Genomic DNA, 25236 nt, shown 5'->3' on the forward strand with positions numbered 1-25236 from the left:
CACAGAATCTTTCTGAGCTTCTAGTTCATCATAACCACTGAAAAAAGCCTCAGAAGTGCTTAGGAAAATCAAGATCTGCAGATTCTCATTCAGTGAAATCCTTTCATTCAAAGCTGTGCAACTCAGTATGACCTGGGCACCCCAAATCCTGGCACATGCTTGAAAAGGAGATTGGGGCAAGAGCAGGACATGAGGCAATGGCTAGGCTTGGAAAACAAGATCCTTCCTCACATGTCTCTTTAACACCTCTGTCACAAGTGCTACTGCTTCCCATGCATTCTGCTTCAACTTCTCTTCTCATTGTGCATCTACACAACTTCCAAAGCCCTCTCTCTCTCTTCTGTACTCCCCACACTCCCTTACTTCTAATTTGTGTTCCTCTAATATTGCCTCTAATGCTCTGCAGATGTCCCTCACTCATTTGTAACCCTAAGTTTGTGTTTTCTGTCTCTTTTAAAAAAATTACTGGAGTACCCATTTTAGTTTATAGTTTATATGATACCCATTGCTTTATGTAAATTATCAAAGACGGTAAAGATTTTTATTTTACTGTGGGGTGGTTTTTTTTGGTTCATTTTTTGTGGGGTTTGTTTTTTTTTTACTTGTAACTTTTGTTTCTAACAACTTACACTCTTACACTCTAGATCCAAATCAAGTTCTCAGCCCTTACATTTATGGATTTGACCTAAGAGACCCTGAGCATGAACTGGGTTCAATGTTTCTAAAGATATCAATAAAATGAGACAGCCTTCACAAAAGGCTGGATCCCCTCACCTGCCTCATGCATTCATCAGAGATAAGGATCAGATTAGTTCACTTCCAACTAAAAGGACCCTGTGATTTCATTACTAAGTTCATATACATTCTAAGAAGAAAATCTGTTTTTCTGAATAGTGGTTTAATTATGTTTCCCAAAGGAGTATAGAGATACACACCCAGACTATTTTGGGAAAGTTCATAAACATAGTATGCTCCCCAGATACACCAAAAAATCAGCAATTTCAATCTGAAAAGAAGAAAAATTGTCCCAAACAGCCTAGGTAGATGAATTTTAGGAAACCCTTACTTATGTTATCCCTGAAAAAGGAACAGTAACCTTACCTTGCCTGTTTGGCTCCATTAAATTTGTAAGCACCTGACATGGGTGTACACAGCGTAGAATCACAGAACCATAGCAACATTTAGTTTGCAAAATATCTCCAAGGTCATCAAGTCCAACCACAAGAACACTTTACAGAGCTCCATTTAAAGAAAAAAATTGTATTCTTGTAACTGTTCTTAGAAGAATTTCTGCTGTAAGAAATTTTGTATTCTGTCACAAGAAAAGCTGAAATTTCACTAATGATGCTCAGCTCAACTTCATGTTTCTCAGTTTTTCTGGCTTTTGGCCTTGCAAAGAAAATATATTAACAAATTTCATAGAATTTGGAAAAGCCCTGTGTTTTGCTTGCTCTGACAATCTATCAGGACAGGATTAGAGTTAATTCCTATACCCATGAGACCTTTTTTCCTTTTCTTTTACATAACTAGGCACAAGTAATCTTGACTCCCTGGTAACTTAAATCATCAAGAAGATTATTTTTAAAAAACTCTCATTTTTGAAGAAAAAAAAAAAAAAAGTCTCTATGTTTTTTTCAGTGTTTTAGCACAGGAACATGAAAAATTAAATATGCTTGAAAGAATACACACAAAAGATAATGGCATCAGGTGAAACAGCTTGCAGCAGAAAGAATGCTGATTTTATTTTGGTAAAATCTAAGGGCAATGATAACAAATTGAAAGACTAACACTGCAGAATGATTGGCTACTACTCACAGAGATGCTTTTCGCCTCATATTCTTAATTTCACTTCACGCCCACTATTAAGCAAATATTCCCATATCCATCCTGGAGATACAGAAATTATTGCTAGAGGATGCTGCAGCCACATTAAGGTTACATTCACTGTACATCTTATCAAAGGGGCCACAGTAGCCACACAATGCCAGGTCTTCCAGTACTTGTCATTTTGTTTAACAATGCAAGAAGACTACATACTTATCTATTTATTTTCAAGATACTACATAAAATAGTAAATTGGTGCTTTAAAAAAGTCAAGACTATCATTTTGCAGAGGGGTTCCAGCACAAGGAGTATTTAATTACATATATTCAATTAATATTTAATTACACAATCAATTATATTGTCGAAGACTAAAAAAGGGACCTAAAGAAGTGTTTCAGAGCCATTTTTAATTTACTTGTATGCCTGCACACAGTGTAATCTTTACAGTAGTCATCTTAATTCATTGTTAAAAGAACATTAATTTGTTTTTTAAACTAGAAAAAAAAATAGTTTTGGCAGTAGCTACAGCTTATAAAGAAAAGTGAGACTATCCTGCACAATAAATATGGAATAGTGCTTCAAACTATAATGAAATACCAGATTAGTGCAGGAATGCAATATTTTTTTCTTTTATTGCTATAAGGTTACTACAGGAAAAAACCCATCATCCTTCAAAACAGATTTTTCTGTTTTTTCAATGTATTTTACTCATCAAAAGTGTTCCTATATAGACAGAACAAAAAGATGCATCTAACAGAGATCAGTTTAAAGAAATTTTTAAAATGCAGACCTCCAATCATACTTTCCTTGACAGATTCAGGTCCATGGTAGCCTAAAACCTCATGACCACTCTCAATTCAGAAACACCAAAGACGATATCATGTGTTGGTTAATTCCAGCTTCTGTAATCACCTTGGAGCCACTGAAACACAAATATGCTCAGCCAACATTTTTCCTCTCCGGTTTGTTCCAGTTGCAACTAAAATGCCTAAGAGGCACTGCAAAGCAACTTCATTTTCCAGCAGCATAATCTCATTTGTAGTCCAAAAGCAAAGCTGATTTACTCCTATCAAGCACTTTTCAAATGAACTTGCTTATATAATCCAGCCATTACTGACAGTTCTACAGCTCAACTGCTTGCTCCTAGGACCAGCACCAAGGACTTCTAAGTTTCCTTCCTTTCCACCACACTCTTGTTTTCTTGAATATTCAACTGAAAACACTGAGGAGCAAGGAAATAATTTCTTGACTTAGAAGCATTTGAAGGAGTACTAAATAGAAAATGAAAAAAAGAAAAAAGAATAGCAGTAACTCACACTACAATAGCTCATTTGAAAAATACCATGGTATTTTACTACAGGTAGAATTTCAAAACCTTTGGCAAAGAAACAACCTTGAAGAAAATACATCTGGTTTTACTCAAGAATAATGAGTGTTTCTGATAACTGTAATATTCCATGCGCAATATCTTCCTTCATTCTGGAAATAAGTATTAAAAATATTACACAAATTACAATCACTCACCTCTCCTGTCATTTCTGCCTGCATTTGTGGATTTGTCAGAAGGGCAAGGGCAACGTCCTTCACATTTCACTGAAATTTGTTTTCCTGAGACACAGGCTTGATAGTCTAATTTGCACTGTAGGGAGACAGAATGACTATCATTAAAATAAGCATACCTTATTAAAATATAAACTGCTAAGAAATTCGAAGCAATCGCTCATGAAATGCTTAAACCTTTGCATAGAGGTGCAAAGAAAAGTCTTCTGCAGTATATACTACTTTTGTAACAAAAATTAGATTCAAGACAGGTACAAAGTTTTTAGTTCCTAGACTGGCTACAGTCACAGACTCAATTCAAGCATGAAGGCACTTGTGGTGTGAGACTGCTTTGAATATCCATGCTAAATGGAAGCAGACTGCATTGGTTTTATCTGTATTCAATGAGCAAATAAACACAGCAACAATATTCATGATTGATAGGAAGCAATAAACAGTCAATTTTCCTAGAATTTATCACTGAATTTCTATCTTTAGGAAGACAGTGTTGTGGTAAAAAAGCATTAATGAATAAAACAAAAACCTGTGCCTAATGTAATTCTGCATAGTGACTATCTTTTCTGATACAGAAACAGATTCATTTGTGAGGTTTTGATCTGTGCACTTACAGCTCCAATCCAGAAACCACATAAAAGTTAACTATATCTGAGAAACAAAATTGCTGTCTCAAGCATATAGAAATAATGCAGTTAAAAAACATAAAGAATAGTATCATTGCAAACTCTCATACTTTTTCTTCCAATAAAACAGTTTTTTGCATAGAGATCTTTCTCTGGGATGTTTTGTCAATGTATTATCAGGAAAAACATAACCAAGAAACAAAGAGGAGGGAAGCATCTACAAAGAGCTTTTTTCCAAAGCAAAAGAAGAAAGATTGTTATGGAGAACACTTCATCCTTGAACAAAAAATGCCAGATGTCTCATTAAATAGGTAAAGGACACAGAAGCATATGAGTCAGAAAAGCAGTTCAAGTAACACATAAAAATATGAAGTGTTTTCTGTGCATCACAACACTTCAGAACAATCTCACCAGAATTTGTCTCTTTTATTTCCTGACTCATATTTTGTTGGGGTACATAACTTCACTGTAATGTAGTTCCATTATTTGATTCTCAGGATTTCCAGAGAATGCTAAAGTCAAAGTTTCTCTCTCGCCTAAAAATATGTAAGGGGTGGGAGCACTGAAAGAATGGTGGGAGCTATGAAACAATCACGGAGCCTCCTGAAAGCCTGCTAGTTTCCACTAGTATATAGATGTAAGCACTGTGAATTTACAGAACTTTGTCAACTTTTTAAGCAGTCACACTTCTGGTCTTGTCACACTCTCATGCAGTTCTATATCTTGCATAACCTGAAGTGCATCACTGTAACAAAATAATACATTTTTGCACCATTACCAGTAATAAAAAGACAGAAATAATTACCTCAAATTTTCTGTACTTCAACATAGTCATTATTGTACTTCAGTTCTGAATGTGTCACTTTTTGCCAAAAATGCATGGTTACAAGAAAACGACACTAACAGAACCTTTTAAATCCCTCCCAAAAATCCCAACATAACTGTTCCAATTGAAAGCTATATAGCATTATATAGCTTATAGTCCTTTCTCAAAAAGGACTCAAAAATGGAAGCAAAGCAAACACCTTCCCATGCTGATTTTGAAACAACAGAATACTTTTTCTATCTCAATTATCCTAGCTGTACAGGAGAGTGCTTGCATTACTGTGATTCCTACCAGTCCTCTCTCCAGGAAGTACATGACCCAATTCATATTTTAATGCTCCAACCAGTATTTGGAGTTTGTGGAATGGATTACAACTCAAATTTAATACTCATGCCTGTTAAAAAGAGACGTCTTTCTAGTTTTAAGATCTGAGAGTTTTTATTATTCAAACTTAGTATTTTAAGGATTCAAACCTACAGATAGCTGTGCTTTAGGCTTTTGATTACTCCCCTTAGTGAAACTGCCACTCAATATTTGACATATAAACCCATTCCAGGTCTAATTTACTGAGAAACAGAGCATGATGAGGGAAGAAAAAAAAAAGTAATACTTTCATTTAATTTTTGACGATTTCTTTAATCCTTTCTTGAGAGATTATTTATTATATTATTTATTATAATCTAGAGAAATTATTTTTTTACAGACTCCAATGCTCCTAACTTTCATTCACTTGAATGTTGCTGAAGAGACTAGTAATACTTCATAGGTGTTTCAGCCGGTACCACGAGTTGCAAGTTTAGTATTTTTTATTTATTTTTCTTTGAAGTTGTCTACTCAGTCCTATTTGCAAATAATACTATCCTTTTAAACACTAAAAATTTACTGCTCAACAGCTGGCACAGGCAGAGATACATGAGATACTGAGTGCAAGGTCAGCACACAACACTTCCAAATCAGTACTCCCATTCACAGGTATGATAAAATTTTACCCTCACTGAACTCCTTTTAAGGACAGGCAGGCAGCAGAGATATATTCATTGTTTTCAGAAACAAAGTAACATCATGGTGCTTACATATGCTGAAAATGAATCAAGGCAGTTCTGACAATTTCCTATTAACTGCTAACGACACCAGGAACAGAACTCTGGTTCAAACCTCTTGACATTATTCCCCAAATTAACAGTGCACTAGGATACTGTAAAGATAGCTCAGTTAAATTAAGGTGGGTCAAACTTCTCTCAATGTTACTCTTAAACTGGTAGAAGAGCAAGCAACATACCTGAGAAACTCCACAGAAAAAAAATCACTGACATGCATGCTATGAGGACACAATGAGAAATAGTGGTCAAAAAGGAGAGGTGGTGTGAGGGTATTCATGCCAGGGCAGCACTCAACTTGATTTCCTAATCACATCTCTCTCCATGACTTTTCAATGGTCTTGGGAATCTGGAGAATCAACAGGAAGCTGGCAAATACTGACCCAGTTGCACTTCCATGCCCGGTAAAATTATGGAGAAGATTATTCTGGGAGTTACAGGAAGACATATGAAGGACATATGCAACCACTGGTCACAGCCAGGACAGCTTAATGAGGATGAGTCCAGCTTGATAATTTCCTTTTATAACAAAGTTATCCCCCTAGCTGACCAAGGGGGGCCCAGTTGATAAAATTTTTCTGGATTTCAGTAAGGCTTTCAATGCTGCCTCTCACAGTGCCCCTGTGGAGAAAATGTCCAGCAGACAGCAGGATGAACCCATCAGGCAATGTGTGGGCTCATGGGTTGGACACAAAGCTCTGTGGGGTAAATGGGAACATCAGGGGATTTTCTTAGGGGAACATCAGGCTGGTAACCAGTCACTACTGGGGTTCTACACAGCTCCACTGCACAGCCAGGGATCTTCAAAGTCCTCATAAACAACTTGGATGCAGGACTCAAAAGTATACGAAGCAAGTTTGCCAATGACATTCAGCTATGAGGAGGTGTTGACTCCCTCCAAGGCAGAGAGGTCCTGTAGTGAGACCTGGACAAATAGGGGTGGGCAATCACCAACTACATGAAGGTCAACAAAGAGAAGTACCAGATCCTGCACCTAGAATGGGCAACCCTGGATGAATACAGCTGAACTGGGGAATGAGATGCTGGAAAACAATGCCATGTAAAGGAAACTGGGGTCGTGACTGGTGGCAAGTTGAATTTGAGTCATTGTGCCCTGGCAGCCACACAGGCAAGCATGCCCTGGGGTGCATCAGGCACAGCATCACCAGCCAGGCAAGGAGGAGGGGATTGTCCTGCTCTGCTCTGGGACAGCCTCACCTCGAGTGCTGGGGGCAGTTTTGGGTGACCCTCCAAAGAAGAGCCACAAAGATGGTGAAGGCCTTGAGGGGAAGCCGTGTGAGGGGTGGCTGAGGTCACTTGGTCTGTTCAGCCTGAAGGAGAGGAGACTGAGGGGAGACCTCACTGCAGTCTGCAGCTTCCTCATGAGGGAAAGAGGATGTGCAGGCACTGATCTCTGCTCTGTGGTGATCAGCGACAGGACTCAAGGGAATGGTCTGATGCTGTGTTAGGGGAGGTTTAGGTTGGATATTAGGACAAGGTTCTTCACCCAAAGGGTGGCTGGGCACTGGAACAGCTCCCCAGAGATGTGGTCACAGCACCAAGCTTGGCAGAGTTCAAGGCTCTCAGGCACATGTGACTCTTGAGGCTGTCTTCTGTAGGCCAGGAGCTGGACACGAAGATTCCTGTGGGTCCCTTGCAACTCAGGTTATTCTCTGATTCTAGAGGGTTGGAAGGTGAGCTAAAGGATATCCTATTAAACACGGAATAGTTTTAGAAGATAGAAATATATTAAAAAAATAGTCAAAATATTAAAATAGGCTGAAATATAATGAAATTCAATACAGAAAACTCCTATGTTCTACTGTTACAGAGACAAAATAATCAAGATATTAACAAGCTGGAGCAACGGGCTAGACATCCATTCTAAAGGAAAAATGGAATGGATGATCTAGTGATCATTAAGAACAACTGAACGGTTTTTAAAAACATCATACCAGGATATATCAATGTTAGTGCAACCTACAAAACATGTAAGATAAATTCACGTAGCTCTGGCAGCACTGTACAGCTTGCAACAAAGTTTCAAACAAGACAGGAGTTAAATGAAAAAGGAGTAACGGGAATAATGAGAAATCAGAAAATAGTCACCAAAAAGAGACTGAAGTACTGGGCCTTAAGAAAAGACTATTCATAAAACAGCTGTCAAATAGGCAAAAGACATCTGAAAGGTACCTGAAAAGAATACCACAATGAATGTTACAAGAAATAATTGTCTTGAACTCCTGCAGAGAAGTAATAAATTAGATACTAGGCAGACTTTTTAAGAAGGGTAGTGACATCTTAAAACAAATCATTGGAGAAGCTTTTTGAATCTTAATAATTGTCTTTACAACCAGGCTTAGATAAATCCATCAAGAATTGCACCTGTGTAGCTTATCTTGCTTTGAGAACACGGGGGGATCAGTTGGCATCAAGCTTATTCAGTTGGGAAGCACAGTACAGACCTGCTCCAGGAATGAACCAGTGTCAAAAGATTATTGCCTGCATTAATCTTGCTCATTTGGACAAGTGTTTGAAAGATGTGTAATGAATGAACTAGGGAGATAGTAATAAAGGAAAGAAAAGTAAGGCTTATACTGGTCTATTGATCCTAGATAATTTCAGCAAAATTCAGTTTGGTACTGAATGCTTTTGTACTCTCTTAAGGTCTTGAAAGCCTGATTTATGATTTGGGAACATGGTAAGCATTTTTAGATAAACTAAAACAAAAATTAGTTGAATATATAAATGCTTTGAAATGTGAAATATGAACCAAAAACTCCTTAAATTGGATATCTCACATATAATTTACTTGCTTTCATCTGCAGAACCGTCATCTATCTGTAACAAGACATATCACACAGAGGGACAGTGTGTGAGACAGTTGTAAATTAGTTGCTATTTGTAGACTTCTCAAAATGTACAGGGCATAAAGACATATTAAAGTAGATGAGAAATTAAGTTTAACTGTCTGGCTGCCATATAATAAAAGAAAAAAGTGTGTACTGACAACAATTTCCTGATTAGATAAAAGGGAGGCATGTCCATTCTGTGCGTTAAGTGAGTGAAGAGCCCTCTGGAAGAAAACTACAGCATTAGAACTGCATTATAAGTCTACCCAAAAAGAAAGATAAAGTCCTTGTGCAGCATTCACTCTGGCATTTCCAATAATTTTATCAATCTGCTTTTTCTCACAGACTTAATTCTGTTCCTTTTTGAAAATGCTTCAGCCTCAGTGCAAGACAACATTTTTCCACAACAGTACAGTCTTGCCAGGAATTTCTAGTGGCTTTTAAACAAAAATAATTCAAACTAAGCAATGAGGACACCCATGAGTTCTCTGGCAAGTAAAGAACAGAAGCTCACGAACAGAAGTCCTGAGGTACAATCTGCACACACTCCCCTCCAATCCCTCTTTTCCATCTCTATACCTCCTGGGCAGCTGGAAGCAGATCTGATAGACCCCTACAGTACACAAGTCAGCAGAAATTAGCTGCCAGGATATTCATCTAGATGTCCAGTGAATACTGTGTCCATTTTGTGCCTCAAGCCCTTCACACTGAAAGACTGAAGTCTGGCCTGATGCATTACCACACCCTTCTCTAAACAGGACCATTGGACAAAGTGTGAATTCAGTGTCAAGAGTCTTTCAGGTACTTTTATCTGCTGACGTGCTGATACTTAGAGAAATACTTTCTAGAACACCATCATATTTAATACTGAGCATTTAGTAAATTACTTTTTAGAGAGCAAATAATTAATATCTATGCAACTGTAGTGTGTCTCATTTTGGAAGGTAACCATCCCCTTTAGGTGTACTTCATCTCAACAACAGCTCTGTAGAAGTCCCTGATGCTCTTGTACATTTAAAAATCAAACCGGGCATGCTATCCAATTCCAAGGAAAAACACAAAAATAATTAAATGTAGATTCCCTCTGATAATTATCAGTTCATATGGTACAAATAGAATTGCTGGATTTATTTGGAATATCCTTTCAAGTCTATATGCTCCCCCCAAAACATGCTCACAGCTCTTTCTTTTCGGTATATTTTCTGGATGATCAACAACTCACGGTCAGATGAATGATGCATCCTGTATGATGCAATCCAGGGGATCTCTGAGAAAAGAGCTCATTGCTAGAGTACCACACAGATATATTTTTCCTAATATCATTGTATGTTTCACAGGTAGAAGTCTTTCCCACCGAGCTCTACATTCATGCATCAATACAGATGTTTTCTCTCTCTTTTTAGGAAGCTGGTATCTCTGACAGTTGAACTTTCAACTTCATGCTGTTTTCTTAACCACCTTCCCCATTTTCAAACTTTATTCCTATTTCACAAAGCTTACATGAATTCCCCAGCACAAAATTGGCCTCTACTGTATTTTGTGCAAAATGCGAAGTGAAATTATGCCCTCAGATTTGATCTAAGTCAAATATGTAAAGAAAGTATCTTTTTTAACTCACTTGGTGGCTCCTGTCACCAAGCACGGGGGCAGCGTGGGTAGGGTGAGAGCTGATCAGGTGTGTTCCAGGTCTAGTTCAACACAGACCATTTGCTGATACAGAACATGGCAGAGAAGTAAAGGACTGCTTCATGCAATCACTTTAGGCTGGCTTAAAGTGAAGGTGAAAATATGGCCAAGTTAATGATGTGGTAAACCTAATTTAGAAAATTTTATGTAATTTTGATTTTCTTTACAAAAAGCAGCCAAGAAGGTATAGAATTTCAAGCCAAATGCAGCTAGGCATAATGCCAAGAGACCACATTTTCAACAAATTCAAGTTTAAGAATGGAAAAATTAATGTGCAAATCTATCCATGAAGCATCACCCAGATCTACAAATGCCTTTTTGTCTCATCAGTTATCTGCATGTGTATTACTCACCTAAAAAATAGGAGTTTGGATAAAAAGCTTTTCAGTAAACAAGTACTGCTATTTAAAATGAAAACAACTGTTGAATATATCAACCATAAAGACATGCAACTAGCATTTTGATAAGAAAAAAACAGGAAATGTGTCTATTGAACCAAGATCCTGAGAAGAGAAAAGAAAATATTTTGTCGTTGAAAGAACACTGATGATACATTTTTTATGAAACTATGAACTAGAGAATGCTGTTTTCATGACAAAATGAAAACCTGTATCCACAGTTTTCTTCCCATCCACCTTAACTCTTGTCTGTTTCTTTTAATGCACTGCAGTGCAATAGTATAAAATTTAAAGCTTGAGATCATTGAAATCAGGTCAACTAGTTAGTCTATCTTTTTTGGGCACCCTGGAACACACATTAAATCACAGAAATATGCCAATAGATGCCTACTGGGATTATTTAAATTAGGCACCTACTTATCTCTGCTTTCCTACTTAGAGGCTATTAGAGACATATGATGCTTAAGAGCTTCTGCAAATCCATTGAAGAACTTATCTGCTTTTAAAATCTGCTGTCTGAATTTTTAGACACCTACTCAGTTCAGAAAATATACAGTCCACTATCTTATGCTGTAAATATGGCAAACAGGCTAACTACTATTTTATACTCTCAAGTAAGAACAAAAACTTAACCAATGGTAAGTCCCTACTTGAAATACACTATTTGTAGTAAATTGAGAATAATTAATAATAATGCTTTTAGTACTTGTGTAACAAACGTAATATATTTCCTCAAGTTCAAATCAGTATTTCAATATTCCTTGAATACAACAAATTGTGTAAAAAGACATTTAAAATTTTAAAAATATTGCTTTTTAAAAACTTATTCACACAGGATGTAAAAACATATAACTATATTATATATTATATCATGCCTTGGCTTATTCCAAAAATATTAACATTGATGCAGTCCAGACTTTTACTAAAAGCTTCTGGTAAGCATTTTTAACACAAAAACCATAAATCTCTTTCTGATATATTCAAGCATATACTCAAATTCTGGCTCTTATTCAGAGCTCTTGCCTGTATAGTCCAAACCTCAGCACTTCATCAGGCTCCTTGTTTCAAACTTCTCCATCACATTTATCCCACCTAGCTAGAGATGCACAGAATGTGACTCAGCACTGCGTGTATGCAAAATCCTTGGTGCACCCCATTGCTGGCATTCAGTATTTTGCAATTTGGAGAAATGTTCTTGAGAGACAGAAAAAATAAATATTTTTCAGATAAAACAAAATACATTTTCAAGTTCCTACTACAAATTTGAAAATTAACATTCAAACAAGACATTCACCCATTTTTAAAGGTGAACGAAATAATTTCATTCTCCTACACAACCATGGTAAAAATAGCTGACTACTTTGGTTCAAAAGTCAGCTAGTAAAGCTCTTCATTGATTTTCATCTAGCATGCAAACTCACAAATAAAGGCAATAGTAAAATAGAAGTAATGGCAAAGCTGTAAAACCTTATAACAAGACACAAATGGGTTCTAAAAGTGTGGAATTTTTTGTTAAAACAATTCGCTTATTCCTTATTAGTATTCATTATCACTGTATTTTTAATGTATTATGACTTCCTAAGCCATGCTGGCTGATTGCATTGCTAATTAAACAAGTTCAATTCATCCAATTATGTCTAAGTTGAAATATTTATAAAGTTGTACGTGAGCTAAAATAGCATCTAAAGGGCATGTTCATTAGTTTCAATTACATGAAAAATTATAAAATTACTAAAAGCAACATGCACAGACCTAGACAGTCCATACTGGATTATCCCATCAAAGTTTCAAACACATTTAAACAAATCTTTGTCAACTGTGGTGAAGAAGGAAGAAAAAAAGGGAAAAAAAAAAAAAAGAGAAAGCAAATAAAAAGGAAAAATAAATTCTATATAGTTGGCTACAAGTAGGTGAAACATCTAGGCACTTTCAGTTTTCTTATCAGCATATGGCCTATTCACCTCTCTGCTTTTTTGCTCACCTAAAAATGTATCCTAATATTCATTTGAACTTCAAGAGCTAGATTTAATTTATTAGACAGTCCAAAACACAAGGCTCCATGTGCTATCAGTGACAAAAACACTTATGAAATTCCACATTCATACTAGTTTTCACACAGGGAAGAAGCACTGTGCTGTAAAAGTGGGAATTAATATTCCAAAGCATGACTATTTTTCACTAGATCACATATCTCTTCTTGAATTTAAAGAGATAGATCTTGTGTAGAGGCACAAAGAACTGAGCCTAAATCTTTCCCCTTGATTTCTAAAACATGCAAAAATTTTCATTGTTCTGTGACAAACACATATGGATTAATACTAGGACAACACAAAGCCAAGTTTTCATATGTTGTGTTTTGAATGAAGAGCCAGTGACAAATTTTGCTACATCAGTGCTTATTTTTCTTTTCCAGTAAGTGTATGGTGGCCTAAGATGCTACTGTTTTTTGCTGTTGTTGACACATTGCTGTGATGCAGAGGACTTACCTCTGATACTCAGTCATATGTCTGAATTTGTTTCCAATGAAATATCCACATAGCAATTGGCTCACATTTATCTTATTTCATTGTCAGCTTGCAGGATTTACAGATTAAAAAAAAACCCAAACCCAAAACATGAAACCTGGAAGAAAATTCTTTACTGTTACAGACATTTTTCCTTATTGAAATCTGAGAAAAAAAAAGACTGAAGTTTCTCTATTTCTCCAGGTCAACATGACTAGTTTATAGCACTACAGCATTGCTGGTCTAAATCTCTGTTACCATGTCTGAAACTTAAACTTCACAGTATTTCAGCTTCTTTCTAAATGTGCAAATGTGACCTGTATGAACACTGTGTAAGAATATATTTTTAGAAGCTAAACACTTTTTTCCACTTCATTAATGAATTTAATTACATGTTTTGAAAAAAATAACTTGAATAATTACATTTCTTCTAGCAATTTTCACTTTATTTGCAGCTTTCACTAAGCCAAGATCTGAGCCAGTTCTCATTTGCCATTTGCTTGTTTCCATCTCAACTTCTTTAACCCCATTCTTATCACAGACTGTTACTATAAACTCTCAAAATCTGTTTCTAGGTCAATGTTCTTTCACTTGATGTCATCTTTAGCCATACTCTCCCCCTATTAAAAGCTTCTTTTCCATTTTTTTTTAGAAATAAATGCCTAAGCAGTAGCCTCTAACGATCATAAAAATACTCTAAACCCACCTATCTCTTGAATTTTTACCATCCTTATCTTCTACTCCGCTGAAACCATATGCTTTATTGGATTCCACTTGGTAAATCTGAGGCAATTGTGTCTCTTGATCTCCTACTTGCAACTGACACAGATCATCTCAAACTTCTACACTATTTTATTAATGTTTCCAGCAACTACAAAGCACATAGGAACATTATGCCTCAACCCCCCAGACCCTTCTCTCTGTTGGTTTCTTTACAGAATTGCTTTCTGCTCCACAAGGCTAACTAAGACAGCTCCTGTGTTTGGCTCCTATGCATTTCTGCCCACATATGACGTAGACCCATTTTTCTGGAAAAGAACTGCTGTGCCAAAGTGATTCCATATTATTTTAGTTGTAATTCTAGTTACAATATTTTAAATACTGTTTTCAAAAGATTAACTTCTGATGGTTGAACCTCCCAGAGAAAAGACTGTTCTCCATGTAAGTATGTATGTCTCTAATGAAATCTAAAGTTTAAGAAATCTGAATCTTTAACTATAATCTCCACTTTCAGAAGTGTGACTTCTCCTGTTTTACTGGCCGTCCCATTTTGACAGTTACACAAATTTACATTTGGAATTTTGTTTCTGTATCCTACTGCTGTGACATGAGAGTTCTTTAATAAAGACTGATACTTTCACTTACCTGTTTGTCCTATTCTTTTATTGATTTTTCCTTCCAGCCTACATGCTTTTTATTCCGGAAAAAACATTAAACCATTTTTAAAAAAACCCACACACAGAGTCACAGTATGACTCCATGTATGAGGGTTGGAAAGGCCCTTGGAGATCATCTAGTTCAGACTCTCCTGCCATGGGCAAATAAATCTGCTTTTCCCAAAGCCCCTTCCAAGCTGGCCTTGAATTCTTCCAGGGCTGGGGCACCCACAACATCTCTGGAGAGGCTGTGCTAGCAACTCATCACCTACATAGTAAAGAATTTCTTCCTGATATGTAACCTAAATCTACTCATGGTCTGTTTAAAACCATTCTCTCCCTTATCCCATCACTACCTGCACTTGCAGAAAGTCTCTCTCCAGCTGTCCTGCAGGTCCCTTCCTTGGCTCCTCTACCACTTGGAGGATGAATTTCTCATGAACACATTCCAGGGATGGATGCCCTGCAATGCTGGTGCCCTGCTGTGCTGTCCCTGCAGCAGGGCAGCTCAAGTCCCTCATGAGGACCAGGGTTTGGGAAAGTGAGGCTGCTCCTGTCTGTCTACTGAAGCCCTCATTCACCTGTTTTTCCTGGTTAGGTGGCCTGTAGCCGTCCTCCACTTTAATGTCACCTGTCTCTGTCTCCCATTAATCCTGACCCTTAAGCCCTTGGTCAGCATCTCATTCATTGCAAGGTGGACCTCCATTTAAAGGAATTATACAGATAAAGTCTTTGGAAAATATTTTCCAAGTCTATAAAGTTGCAATTCTTTTTTCTTTTGTTTTTATTGAAGTATTAAATTTTAGGTATCTCTTAATGCAAATTCAATATATTAAACAAACATGATATTCTGGAAATGAAAAAGGGATCAAATTCAATTCCTCCTCACAAAAATACATCATCCTAGTCTGAGAAATACTGAATTGCTCAGAATTTCAAAATATTAAAGTTTCTGGGAAGCATTTTGTTATCTAAGCTATCGCATTTTTTCTCTACAGTTTTAGCAGCTATTTATTTTCAATGCAGTAGATAAAGAGATCAGTTATGTATAATTTGATATAACTTGGAATTTTTAGTACATCAGCCTATTTGAAAATCTGGATTTTATAACTTTATAGACCAACTTTAGTCACTCTTATGGATATTTCTCTGCCCTTTTTTTTTTCTTTTAATATCACATCGTATCAATATAAAGGTTCCAGATAAAATTTCAGGCCTTACTGGCAAAACCCATCCATGTCTGATTTTCCAGCTGCAGCTCATGTCATTTCCTTCTTTTTTTTTATTGTTTGCCTTTTTTAAGCATTTAAACAATAAACAAGCAGTTTCTACTATTTCTGTAAAGACCCAAAGTATAATCCAGGATCAATCAAGGATGACACATTTTATTTTTATCACTGTCTATTCATCAGCATCATTCAACAAAAGTTTGTTGAAAACAAGGTTTGTTGGAAAGTGTTTTCATTGCTTGTGGGGTTTCTTAAGTGGAGAGAATGGGGCAGAAGAAGGGCTGGCCATGGTTTGTTGGCATTTTTTGGGGGTTGGTATTTTTCCCCCCCATTTACCAGCACCATTTATTTTCCAGTGTACCTCAGCCACAAGTTCATTGTAACAGTACAATCCAGATTTGATGTGAAGAAGGTTTTGAATTTTTCCACTTACAAAGGGGTGATTTTGGCTGGCTGTTCCTTGGGCTAGAGACACAAATCTTGATTTTGAGATGTCCCTCTTGAGATAATCTACTGTTATTAGAAAAACAAATCAGTCCTGATAAATCACCTGAAATAAGATCCTTGCAGCTGCAAAAGTAAAAGAACCTGTACACTGTCAAACAATTTATTTCAGAGAGATTACATTATTTTATTACTAAAGGTGGCAGGCAACGATTTCACCTTAATATTTTTGGCTGCATTTCAACTGACAGTTAAGTCTACAGCAGATTGCTTAGTAACAAGGCAGATAAAAATGGAAAGGCATAGTGAATTAGCCCAATTTAAGAAGCAAGACTGATATACATTGAGTCAGGCTTGTGAAAAATACTTTTACTAATACAAAACATCTATTTTGTAATAGCAATTCTTTTTCTAGCAATCTCCTGAAGCAGGAAAAAAACTGTCAGCAGCTCAGGCATGTGATCTGAAAGTTCACAATACACTAATTTGTACATTTAAATCAATTTAAGTTATATAAAATCACAATCCTTAAAATAACAACAAAGATTAAAAATGCCAATACTTTTTTTATTGCTGGTTGCCAACAAGCTGTCTTATACCAAACGCACTGCTAAGAGATACAGATTATTAAGTTAAAATTTCAAAAATATCTGAAAAGAATAAAGATAGCAATGATTTTAAACAGAAACATATTAAATATGGGATGCTGTCAGAATAAAAATCTATTTCTGATTCATGCAAAATGGCAAACAAAAATTGGATGGAATATTAAACGCACTCCTTCCCACAGTGCAATTTTATCCCCAACTCTTTCAAATCTCCTCATAGAAAAGAAATGTAATCTGAAAGACTGAAGAAAGTATTTGAATATTAAAAAGATCTAAATCCACATACCTGTCTATCTGTGGAGTCTTTCAAGATGTTTATCCTCTTTTCTGACTACTTTTCTGTACAGTTTGCATCTTACTCTTTAGACTCCTTACTTATGAAAAATATTATTATGGCTATTTACACATACAGGGCTGGCATTAATAACATGAAGCTTTCATAGGTAGGAGAAAATGCATTTCATAAAAAATCACTATCAATGTGAAGCCATCTTGAGCAAATTGCTGCTAACATCAGAACTGCCAAAGCAATCCTGGCATAAAACCATGGGGCAATGGGCATAATTTAAAGATTAATTCATTTCTGCTGTGTTTTCAAAATACTGCAAACACTGTTCATTTGCCTTATTTAAGGTTATATTTTGATGAAGTGGAACTAATTGTCAACTGCATTCAACTTAAGAGAGAAAACTTCAGCCTATTATACCAAACACCAGAGCTGAAATCAAAATATGCAAAATCCACTCAAAAGAAGATTCATCTGCATGACCATATTTTCTTTCCCCTCTTGGCCATTTTTGTGGAAGTCCAGCTACAATACAGTGCAATATGGGAGAATTGTTCCAACAGAAGCACCCAAGCCTGAGCATCACCATCTCATCCCAGCTACAGCAGCTTTACAGTGTGTGCTGCACAGCAGTGAGTTGCTTCGCCGGGTGACAGAATGGCAGCAGCTGGGTTGCTGTCTCAAAACAACCCACCTGAGCTGCATTCACAACCTGTTATTTCCCTATTATTCCCAGGAAAAGTGAAGCTTCAAACAGGCTGTGGTTTTCACGGAGAATGTCAAGTACATTGGGGTACTAAAGCCTCATGAGACAGCACTGCTTGAGAATTCCTGTGCAAAAATGCATACTGCACTTTCAAGTGCCAAAGTTTAGAGAAATGCAGAAGGTAAAAACACACTACCTGCAGAACACATGCAGTATTATTTAAAGGTCATTAAGTAAAAATTGTACCACTGCTGTGCCAAGGCAATGGCAGGATCTCTTTACACTGAATTTCTTCCAGCACAATGATTCATGTTCACTTTGATTACTCAACGTTTCTGCATGTAATATTTTTGTTTCAACACTGTTGTTATGCTAGTAACAAATATCTTACACCTACCACTTTTCTTTTACACTGACTTCATGAGACTAACTGTGAGCTGAGAAAACAGCAAACGTAACCTGGACTGCAAAAATGAAAGGGAAACAAAATACCCTTACCTGACTCTGGAAAAGCTCAATTTAGGCAATAACTTTTCTTTCTAGATAATCCACATATCATATCATCTTTTTTTGCTTGCTTGATTTCCAAAGCAAAAAACATGTATGAAACAGCTGTAGTTACATAACTTAATTCAAGCATTTCATGGAATTGTCCTGAAAAGCAAGGATACACTCCCAAAAGAGCATCTATCTGACAAATTTCAACTGTCTGGCTGTGTTCTACAATACTATTACTATTTAATTACTTATTTTCTGAAAATGTATTATACAATTTTCCACAGTCATTGATGAACGCTTTCTAAATACAAGAAACTCCTACTGGAGTTTGATGACATAATGAAACAAACTTTGCCTGGAGTACAGGAACACAAATATTTGTCTTTAGTCAATTTTTAAACATAATGCACTTGAAATAACTTGGCAAGGACCTCTGTTTTGATGCAACTGGCAGCACAGAACACAAAAGCCTCGTATCACTGACAATAGATAAAAATAAATATTTATAGGCCGATATAGATATTCTATGGCAATGAAAGTTTTTAGCATTTTTATTCTGTAAGCTGATATTTGAAATCTACCATTACAGGGCAGTGGAAGAAAAAAGCACAACCCAAAATGTCTCTGATGGTAATGTTACTTCTGCATTGTTTGCATGCAAGGGATATTGAGGTTGGCTATTGAGGTTGGATACTGCAGCACTGACAATGCACTGGAATGGGAGCACAGTGTGCCCATTTAGTCCACTCATTCCTATCATTCCCTTTGAACAGCTGCACCTTTAACACATGAAGTGATTTAAAAATATCTGCATCTCATCAATATTTATAGACTTTTGTACATCTACTCCAGACCAGACCATGAGAGGCCAGAAAAGTCACTTCTACCTACAGAACTATTTAGAACACAGCATTCCTATATGGTAAAATAGGAAATAAACAATGAGACTAAAGTTTATTGCATTAGCAAGAACACAGGGAGAGATTGCAATAAATGAAATATACAGTAGTCAAAAAATAAAAAGGTTGCTCATCCAGTATTAACGATATTAACTTATCTACCTCATGTATTTAAATTGCAAAATTGTAGAGACTACCATCTGTATTATACCTGTGTGCAGCCTGGACTTGAGACTTAAAGCCTGCCTGAAACTTTGAATGGCAAGGCAAAGTAAATACTAAAGGATACCATCACCTAATGTCTAGTAAGAAGTCAGCACACTTTCAGCTCATAAAAAAAACATAGGCAAGAGATTAGTTAATGAAAATCAGAACACTTTTCAAATTCCTAAATAAAGTCACAGTGTCAATGAAAGGAAGTATATTTTAGCTATGCCAAAGACTCCAGAATTCATTTGTAGGGCCTCAGATAAGCTGGTGTAAGCATTAGAAGTTTTTAAATTGCTTCTTGTAAAGGAAAGCTAGAGTTCTAGACCAAATTCCTATAATTAAAAATTCAAATTAGTAGGGAAAAAATTTTCTAATGTAAAATTTAGGATAAAAGCCTGAGTATTGTCAGGGTTTAGGAAGCACCAGTTAAATCTGATGTTTTTAGTTTATCAAGAATAAGATATCTTTGGAGAAAATCCTTGGTGTTCAATCCAACACTCAGTCCCTCCTGGAAACGAATTCTTTTTTGTAAACTTCACATGTGACTACAGATGTGTAAACTTCAAATGTAATTAATTTGTGATTATGTAAAAAACAAAAAAAAGTTATGTAAACCCTAAAAATATTTAGATACTAGGAAATATCTTTGAAGTATTTTGTTTCAAATGCAATACCCAATTTTTTCTTCATAACTAACAAGCACAGAGCTTTTGTATCTTCATCAATTTAATCTATTATTATACTTCTCTTGAAGCACTGGATATTATCTACTAATGAAACAATTTGTTAGTGTAAGGACACAGTGTCAGTAAGACAGAATACAGTAGCTCCTTTGACACTACTAAACTACTTGCTGGTTCTGAGAAAAATGGGTTTATCAAGAGCCCACACTTTTTTCTTTTAAACAAGACTCAGTTGTAAATATTGGCTGAGCATTCTTCTACTCAAAGTTTTAATGAACAATACTAAATAAATTAATCAATTTTCAGCATTATGAAACCTCTCTAACTCATAATTTCACCTCTGCACTGTAATCCAGGATTTTTGGACTTTAGCAGGAGCAACACAAAATGTTTAATCCAAACGAGACTGGGTAAACTGATGGTAACATTTAAAATTATTATTTTATCTCTAAATATATATTGAGAGAAAAGACAGGAAAGTAAGGACTAGAAAAGGAAGATTTGATTATGGTGTTAAGACTCATAATACACTGTTGCAAGGAAAGATACCCAACAATCCTTTACATTATTACATTTTTTTTTCTGGCTACGTTACATCTATGTCTAAGTATCTGGAATTTGAAGCACACCTCCAGTGCTCAACAGGAAAAATCTGACTTAACATGCTTATTCTACCCCCAGCTGGGGACACCCAACACTTTTTTGCTTACTCAAACCCTGCCATGGTGTCTTGTCACACAGCAGAGCACTCAAGGTGCTGTTACATTTGGAACACTCCTACACACTGCTGCTCCAGGTATTACTGGTTTATGCTGCTTAGGGTTTGCTACCATTTTGCTTTTACATCATACAAAATACTGGAATTCCTGTAGGTTGCATTCTGTAACATATATTTTAGCCAAAACAAATAAATACTGTTTTGTGTTACAATACGTTATTTTATTTTCCAAGAGATGGAATTGACTGGAACAATGAAAGATTAATTCAGTTCTTTATTCAATTCTTACCTGAGAAGAATATGTGTGACCATCTGATCCACAAACAGGATTGGTATAAACTACTGGACACTGCTTGCAGTTTGATGAAATGGGACCACCCCTCCACTGTTTATGGCCTAAACCAGCCTCTTTCATACTGTAAGTAAACAAAAAGTATGTAATTCTGATAAGCAGTATTGAAAATAAAACACATTCAGGGTATTTTAATGAGCCTTTACAAACAGTAAGCCATACATACTTTGAACCATACAGTTTTCTTTTACCTAAAGGGTTGCCAATGTCTTTGGCATAAACTTCTTCACCTTTGTACTTTAACTCACTGTAGAGATGCTTGATGCCTGCATATTATTTCACTAAGACATATGAGCAAAAAAAGATAATTAAGATGATGCTTTGGGGACTGTTACACTTACTGATCAGTAAAAGATGTTGGAACTATGCGACACTTACTCTTTTTGTTATTAAACAGTATGAATACAACTATTGTATCAATACTGGTATTTTAGGAGGCAACATTTAGGTTTTAGAGAACTGTGTCATAAATACTTCTAGAGAAGCAGGGAGGGGGTCCTACTGTTTGCCCCACTTTGAACAGTCTTTCACTGTCTATAATTTGCAAAATTCAGTCAACATTCAATATATAGTCCAAAGGGAAAAAAACAAGTTAATCCATTGGAGCACAGAATCAGTCTACACAATCACATATGTGTATCCTCACATAAACACATACAGAGCTAGATGGATTGTTTCAATTTAGGAATGCTGGGTCAGAATAAAAGTCTAAAACAGGTTACTGATGCTTCTTCACAGTACTTTTATAGCTTTCAGTTTGTGTTACATGGCCATCTTCAGACAGGCATGCTTTTTCTCTGTAGCTTTCAATTAATTCCCATCCATTATTTTTTCCTTTTATTTTTCAACTCTGAAAGCATTTAGCAGCCACTGTACCATGAAACACCTCCTTTATGATCTAAAAATACATGAAGAAGTTACTTCTTGCATATAAATAAAAAAAAAAAAAACCCCAGCCAGCACATGATTTTTATACTGGTTTTTGTTTTTCCCTCGGGATCTTAATGAAGAACCTAAAATTGATTACACTTAGAACATAGCAATGACTTATCAGGACACACACAAATATTCAAACTTATAAAACCTCAAATTCAACATTCTTTCATGGAGCAGAACTCTCAGAGAACTCCTTCAACTCTTTCACCTACAAATAATCAAGAACTATTTTGCTAGTAATGAATCATTGTTTGAGAACTTTTGTGGATAATAAAAAGAAACATGAGACAAACTCCTCATCCTCTGGTTTTATAATGAGCAGAGTAAAAGGCTACAAGCACACACCTAACAGTAAACTGGTGATGACAACAACTAAAAGCCCATTTCCAAGCCATGCCAATGTTTATGTGAATAATTTTAGCTGTAAATGTGGTCTTTCAGAAAAAAAAATCAGGAATCAAAGAAGTTTGCACTCAGGTTATGCTGTTTAATGACATTTTGAACTGCACAGATTTTTTACAGTGTACACAGGAAGCTGAGATGCTGCACACAGAAGGTGTCAGTTACTATTAAAAAAACAGAAATAGCTTCAGTTCTATGTAGCATAATGAATAATAAAATGTCAATACAGGAAGTTATGTCCACCAGGAAGCACTAAAAAGGAAACAATTCTAATGACCTTAATTAACAAATAACAATCCTTTCTGATGAGTTGCACTATTTGAAGACAAAACAAAAATCATCTCTTTTCTATTATAGCAAAAAAAAAGGAGAAACTGTGTCTTTGATTATGTACAATATATAGTAATAAATAGACTATTGCTGCTCCTTTCACTTGACTGAGAGCTTTCCAATCATTCACATGAGCTCCAGCATCATTAGATTATACAGATGGCTGCATCTTTCTCTAACTTCTTGCTACTTTTATAGCTCACAATTATCCAGAACTGCCCCAGTAGCCTGAGGCTACTGACAGGACCAGCATCCCAACTATCAACCGGACGCAATTTCTGTTTATCACAGATACAGTAACTTTAAAATACAAATAAATTGTAGAAGCTGTACAAATAAATTGCAGAAGTTCCAGACATCAACAGAGAGAAGCTCATTGACATCAGCAAAAAACAGACTGGAAGCAGAATTTGTGCAACACACAAGGGGACTTGGTGTAGATGCCTAAAATAAACCAAAGAAAGCACTAGTGGTGCTGCTTAGTGTTTTAGTACATATGCACACGTGTGCACGCTCTTGATGAAGACAAGACAGAAAAAGGAAAAAAAGCCCTCTTCTTAAACAAAGATTAGTAAAATCACATGAAGGAAAAGAGGTGTCTCAAAGTATCACAGGGATGATGGGAACTAGAACAAGCTCAGAAGGCAGAAAGTGCAGCTCTGTGATGAACAGAGAGGTATGAAGAAAACAAAATATTTGATATAGTCAGATAAATTACCTTCCTCAACCAACCTGTGCTTTGTTAGGCTTTTAAATAATTTTTGTAAACAACACATAAATCTGTATTTTCAAAAACTATAATGAAAGGCACAATGATAAAGAAATTACAAAAAATTATACTTTGAAGGTACCAATCTAGAGACCTGGTCATGGGAATGGTTTGTATGGATATCTATTTAAAGCTTTAGCACAATGATGTTGAAAGTGATTGTATTATCAAAGCTGCTGAACAGCTATTTTTGACTGTCAGTCACTGACACAAAAACATGAAAAGTCAACTTAAAATATTTTTAATGTTATGGTAGATACATGCATTTCATAAAATACCTGAATAATGCATTTTACTTATGTACTTCAACTTTTCTTTTTATCATTATTTGATTACATCAAATTTGTTTCTGTTGACTATTCCTTTTAACCAGGTGTTGGGAGTTATGTTATTTACAGCTAGGCAATGATCACACATATAATAATGACCACACACACACTGACATGGAAATAACTGAGAAACTACTGTGATGATAAAAACTGTCTTGAGATGTGATCATTGATGTATGTCATCAATATCCTGAAATAGGTACAAAAGTGTAACACAGAGAATTAGTTATTACTTCTGTGAGTTATGTAAATAAAGCAATATATATTTACATTTTATAGTGTTAATACATGGAATAAAATAGCAAACAAGGCAGTTATTTCACTTTAATAAATCACTTGTTTCTTCCTTGTATTTATTATAATTCAATATGGAAGAAGAAGACCCAGATCACCACAACTTGAAGCTAATAAAATTTTGTCATTTAATTTTGCAATTCAATTGCAATCACTATAAATACTCTTGCACTTTTAAGTCTGTTGTTACATTAAATATATGATGTGACGAGAAAGTCAACCTCTTCCACCAAAAATTTCCTGGAAAGTCTTTGGTACCTGTCTCATAAGAAAATAACTATTACTGAATGCAAGCTCCACCTTATCTGATACTGTTGACACCTAAAGGGTAAAATTAAATATATGGGCCTAATTTACCAGCAATGCTTCTGATTGCATAAATTTGCATACACCAAACTGTGCATGCCTGCCTAGAAACATAATTAGCCAATCTGCCCAATTAGTCTGGCCTATGTACCTGTTTGCATACATAAACTTGCCTTCCTGTATACACAGTGATTGTGCCTGCAAATACTTTGAGAATACTTAATGTAACCTGTTTAAAATTTAGCTTCCAGCAACTCTTTGGCAACATTATTATTTAATAGTATCTGTATAATGCATGAATGCCCAATTGAATTGAAAAATGGTATTTTATAGCTAGATTTGATACTCTTCAAACATTTTTCTAAAACTGGTTGAAAAAAGCCTGAGTTACTAAAACTAATCTTTGAAAGAACTCTTGCAATTCTCCTCTGATAACTACATTTGCATCTTTAGGAGATTTTAGAGTTATCCCAATTTAGAGATTCTGCCTGATT

At 35.8% G+C, this 25236-nt stretch overlaps 1 protein-coding gene across 4 annotated transcripts in view; it reads right to left on the minus strand.

The window, feature by feature from the left end:
* The window catches only part of SPOCK3 (SPARC (osteonectin), cwcv and kazal like domains proteoglycan 3), a 163906-nt gene that overhangs the window by 44282 nt on the left and 94388 nt on the right, over positions 1-25236 (minus strand). For 3 of the 4 annotated variants that reach the window (XM_074541211.1, XM_074541212.1, XM_074541214.1), the window contains exons 5-6: positions 21314-21440; positions 3349-3463 (exon numbers count right to left, since the gene is read on the minus strand). In XM_074541211.1, the coding sequence (XP_074397312.1) occupies positions 3349-3463; positions 21314-21440 (242 nt within the window). The remainder of the gene's footprint in view (positions 1-3348; positions 3464-21313; positions 21441-25236) is intronic. The other variant, XM_074541213.1, reaches the window with a different exon arrangement.

The sequence above is a fragment of the Zonotrichia albicollis genome, chromosome 5 (assembly GCF_047830755.1).
Source record: "Zonotrichia albicollis isolate bZonAlb1 chromosome 5, bZonAlb1.hap1, whole genome shotgun sequence".
Classification (NCBI taxonomy): domain Eukaryota; kingdom Metazoa; phylum Chordata; class Aves; order Passeriformes; family Passerellidae; genus Zonotrichia; species Zonotrichia albicollis.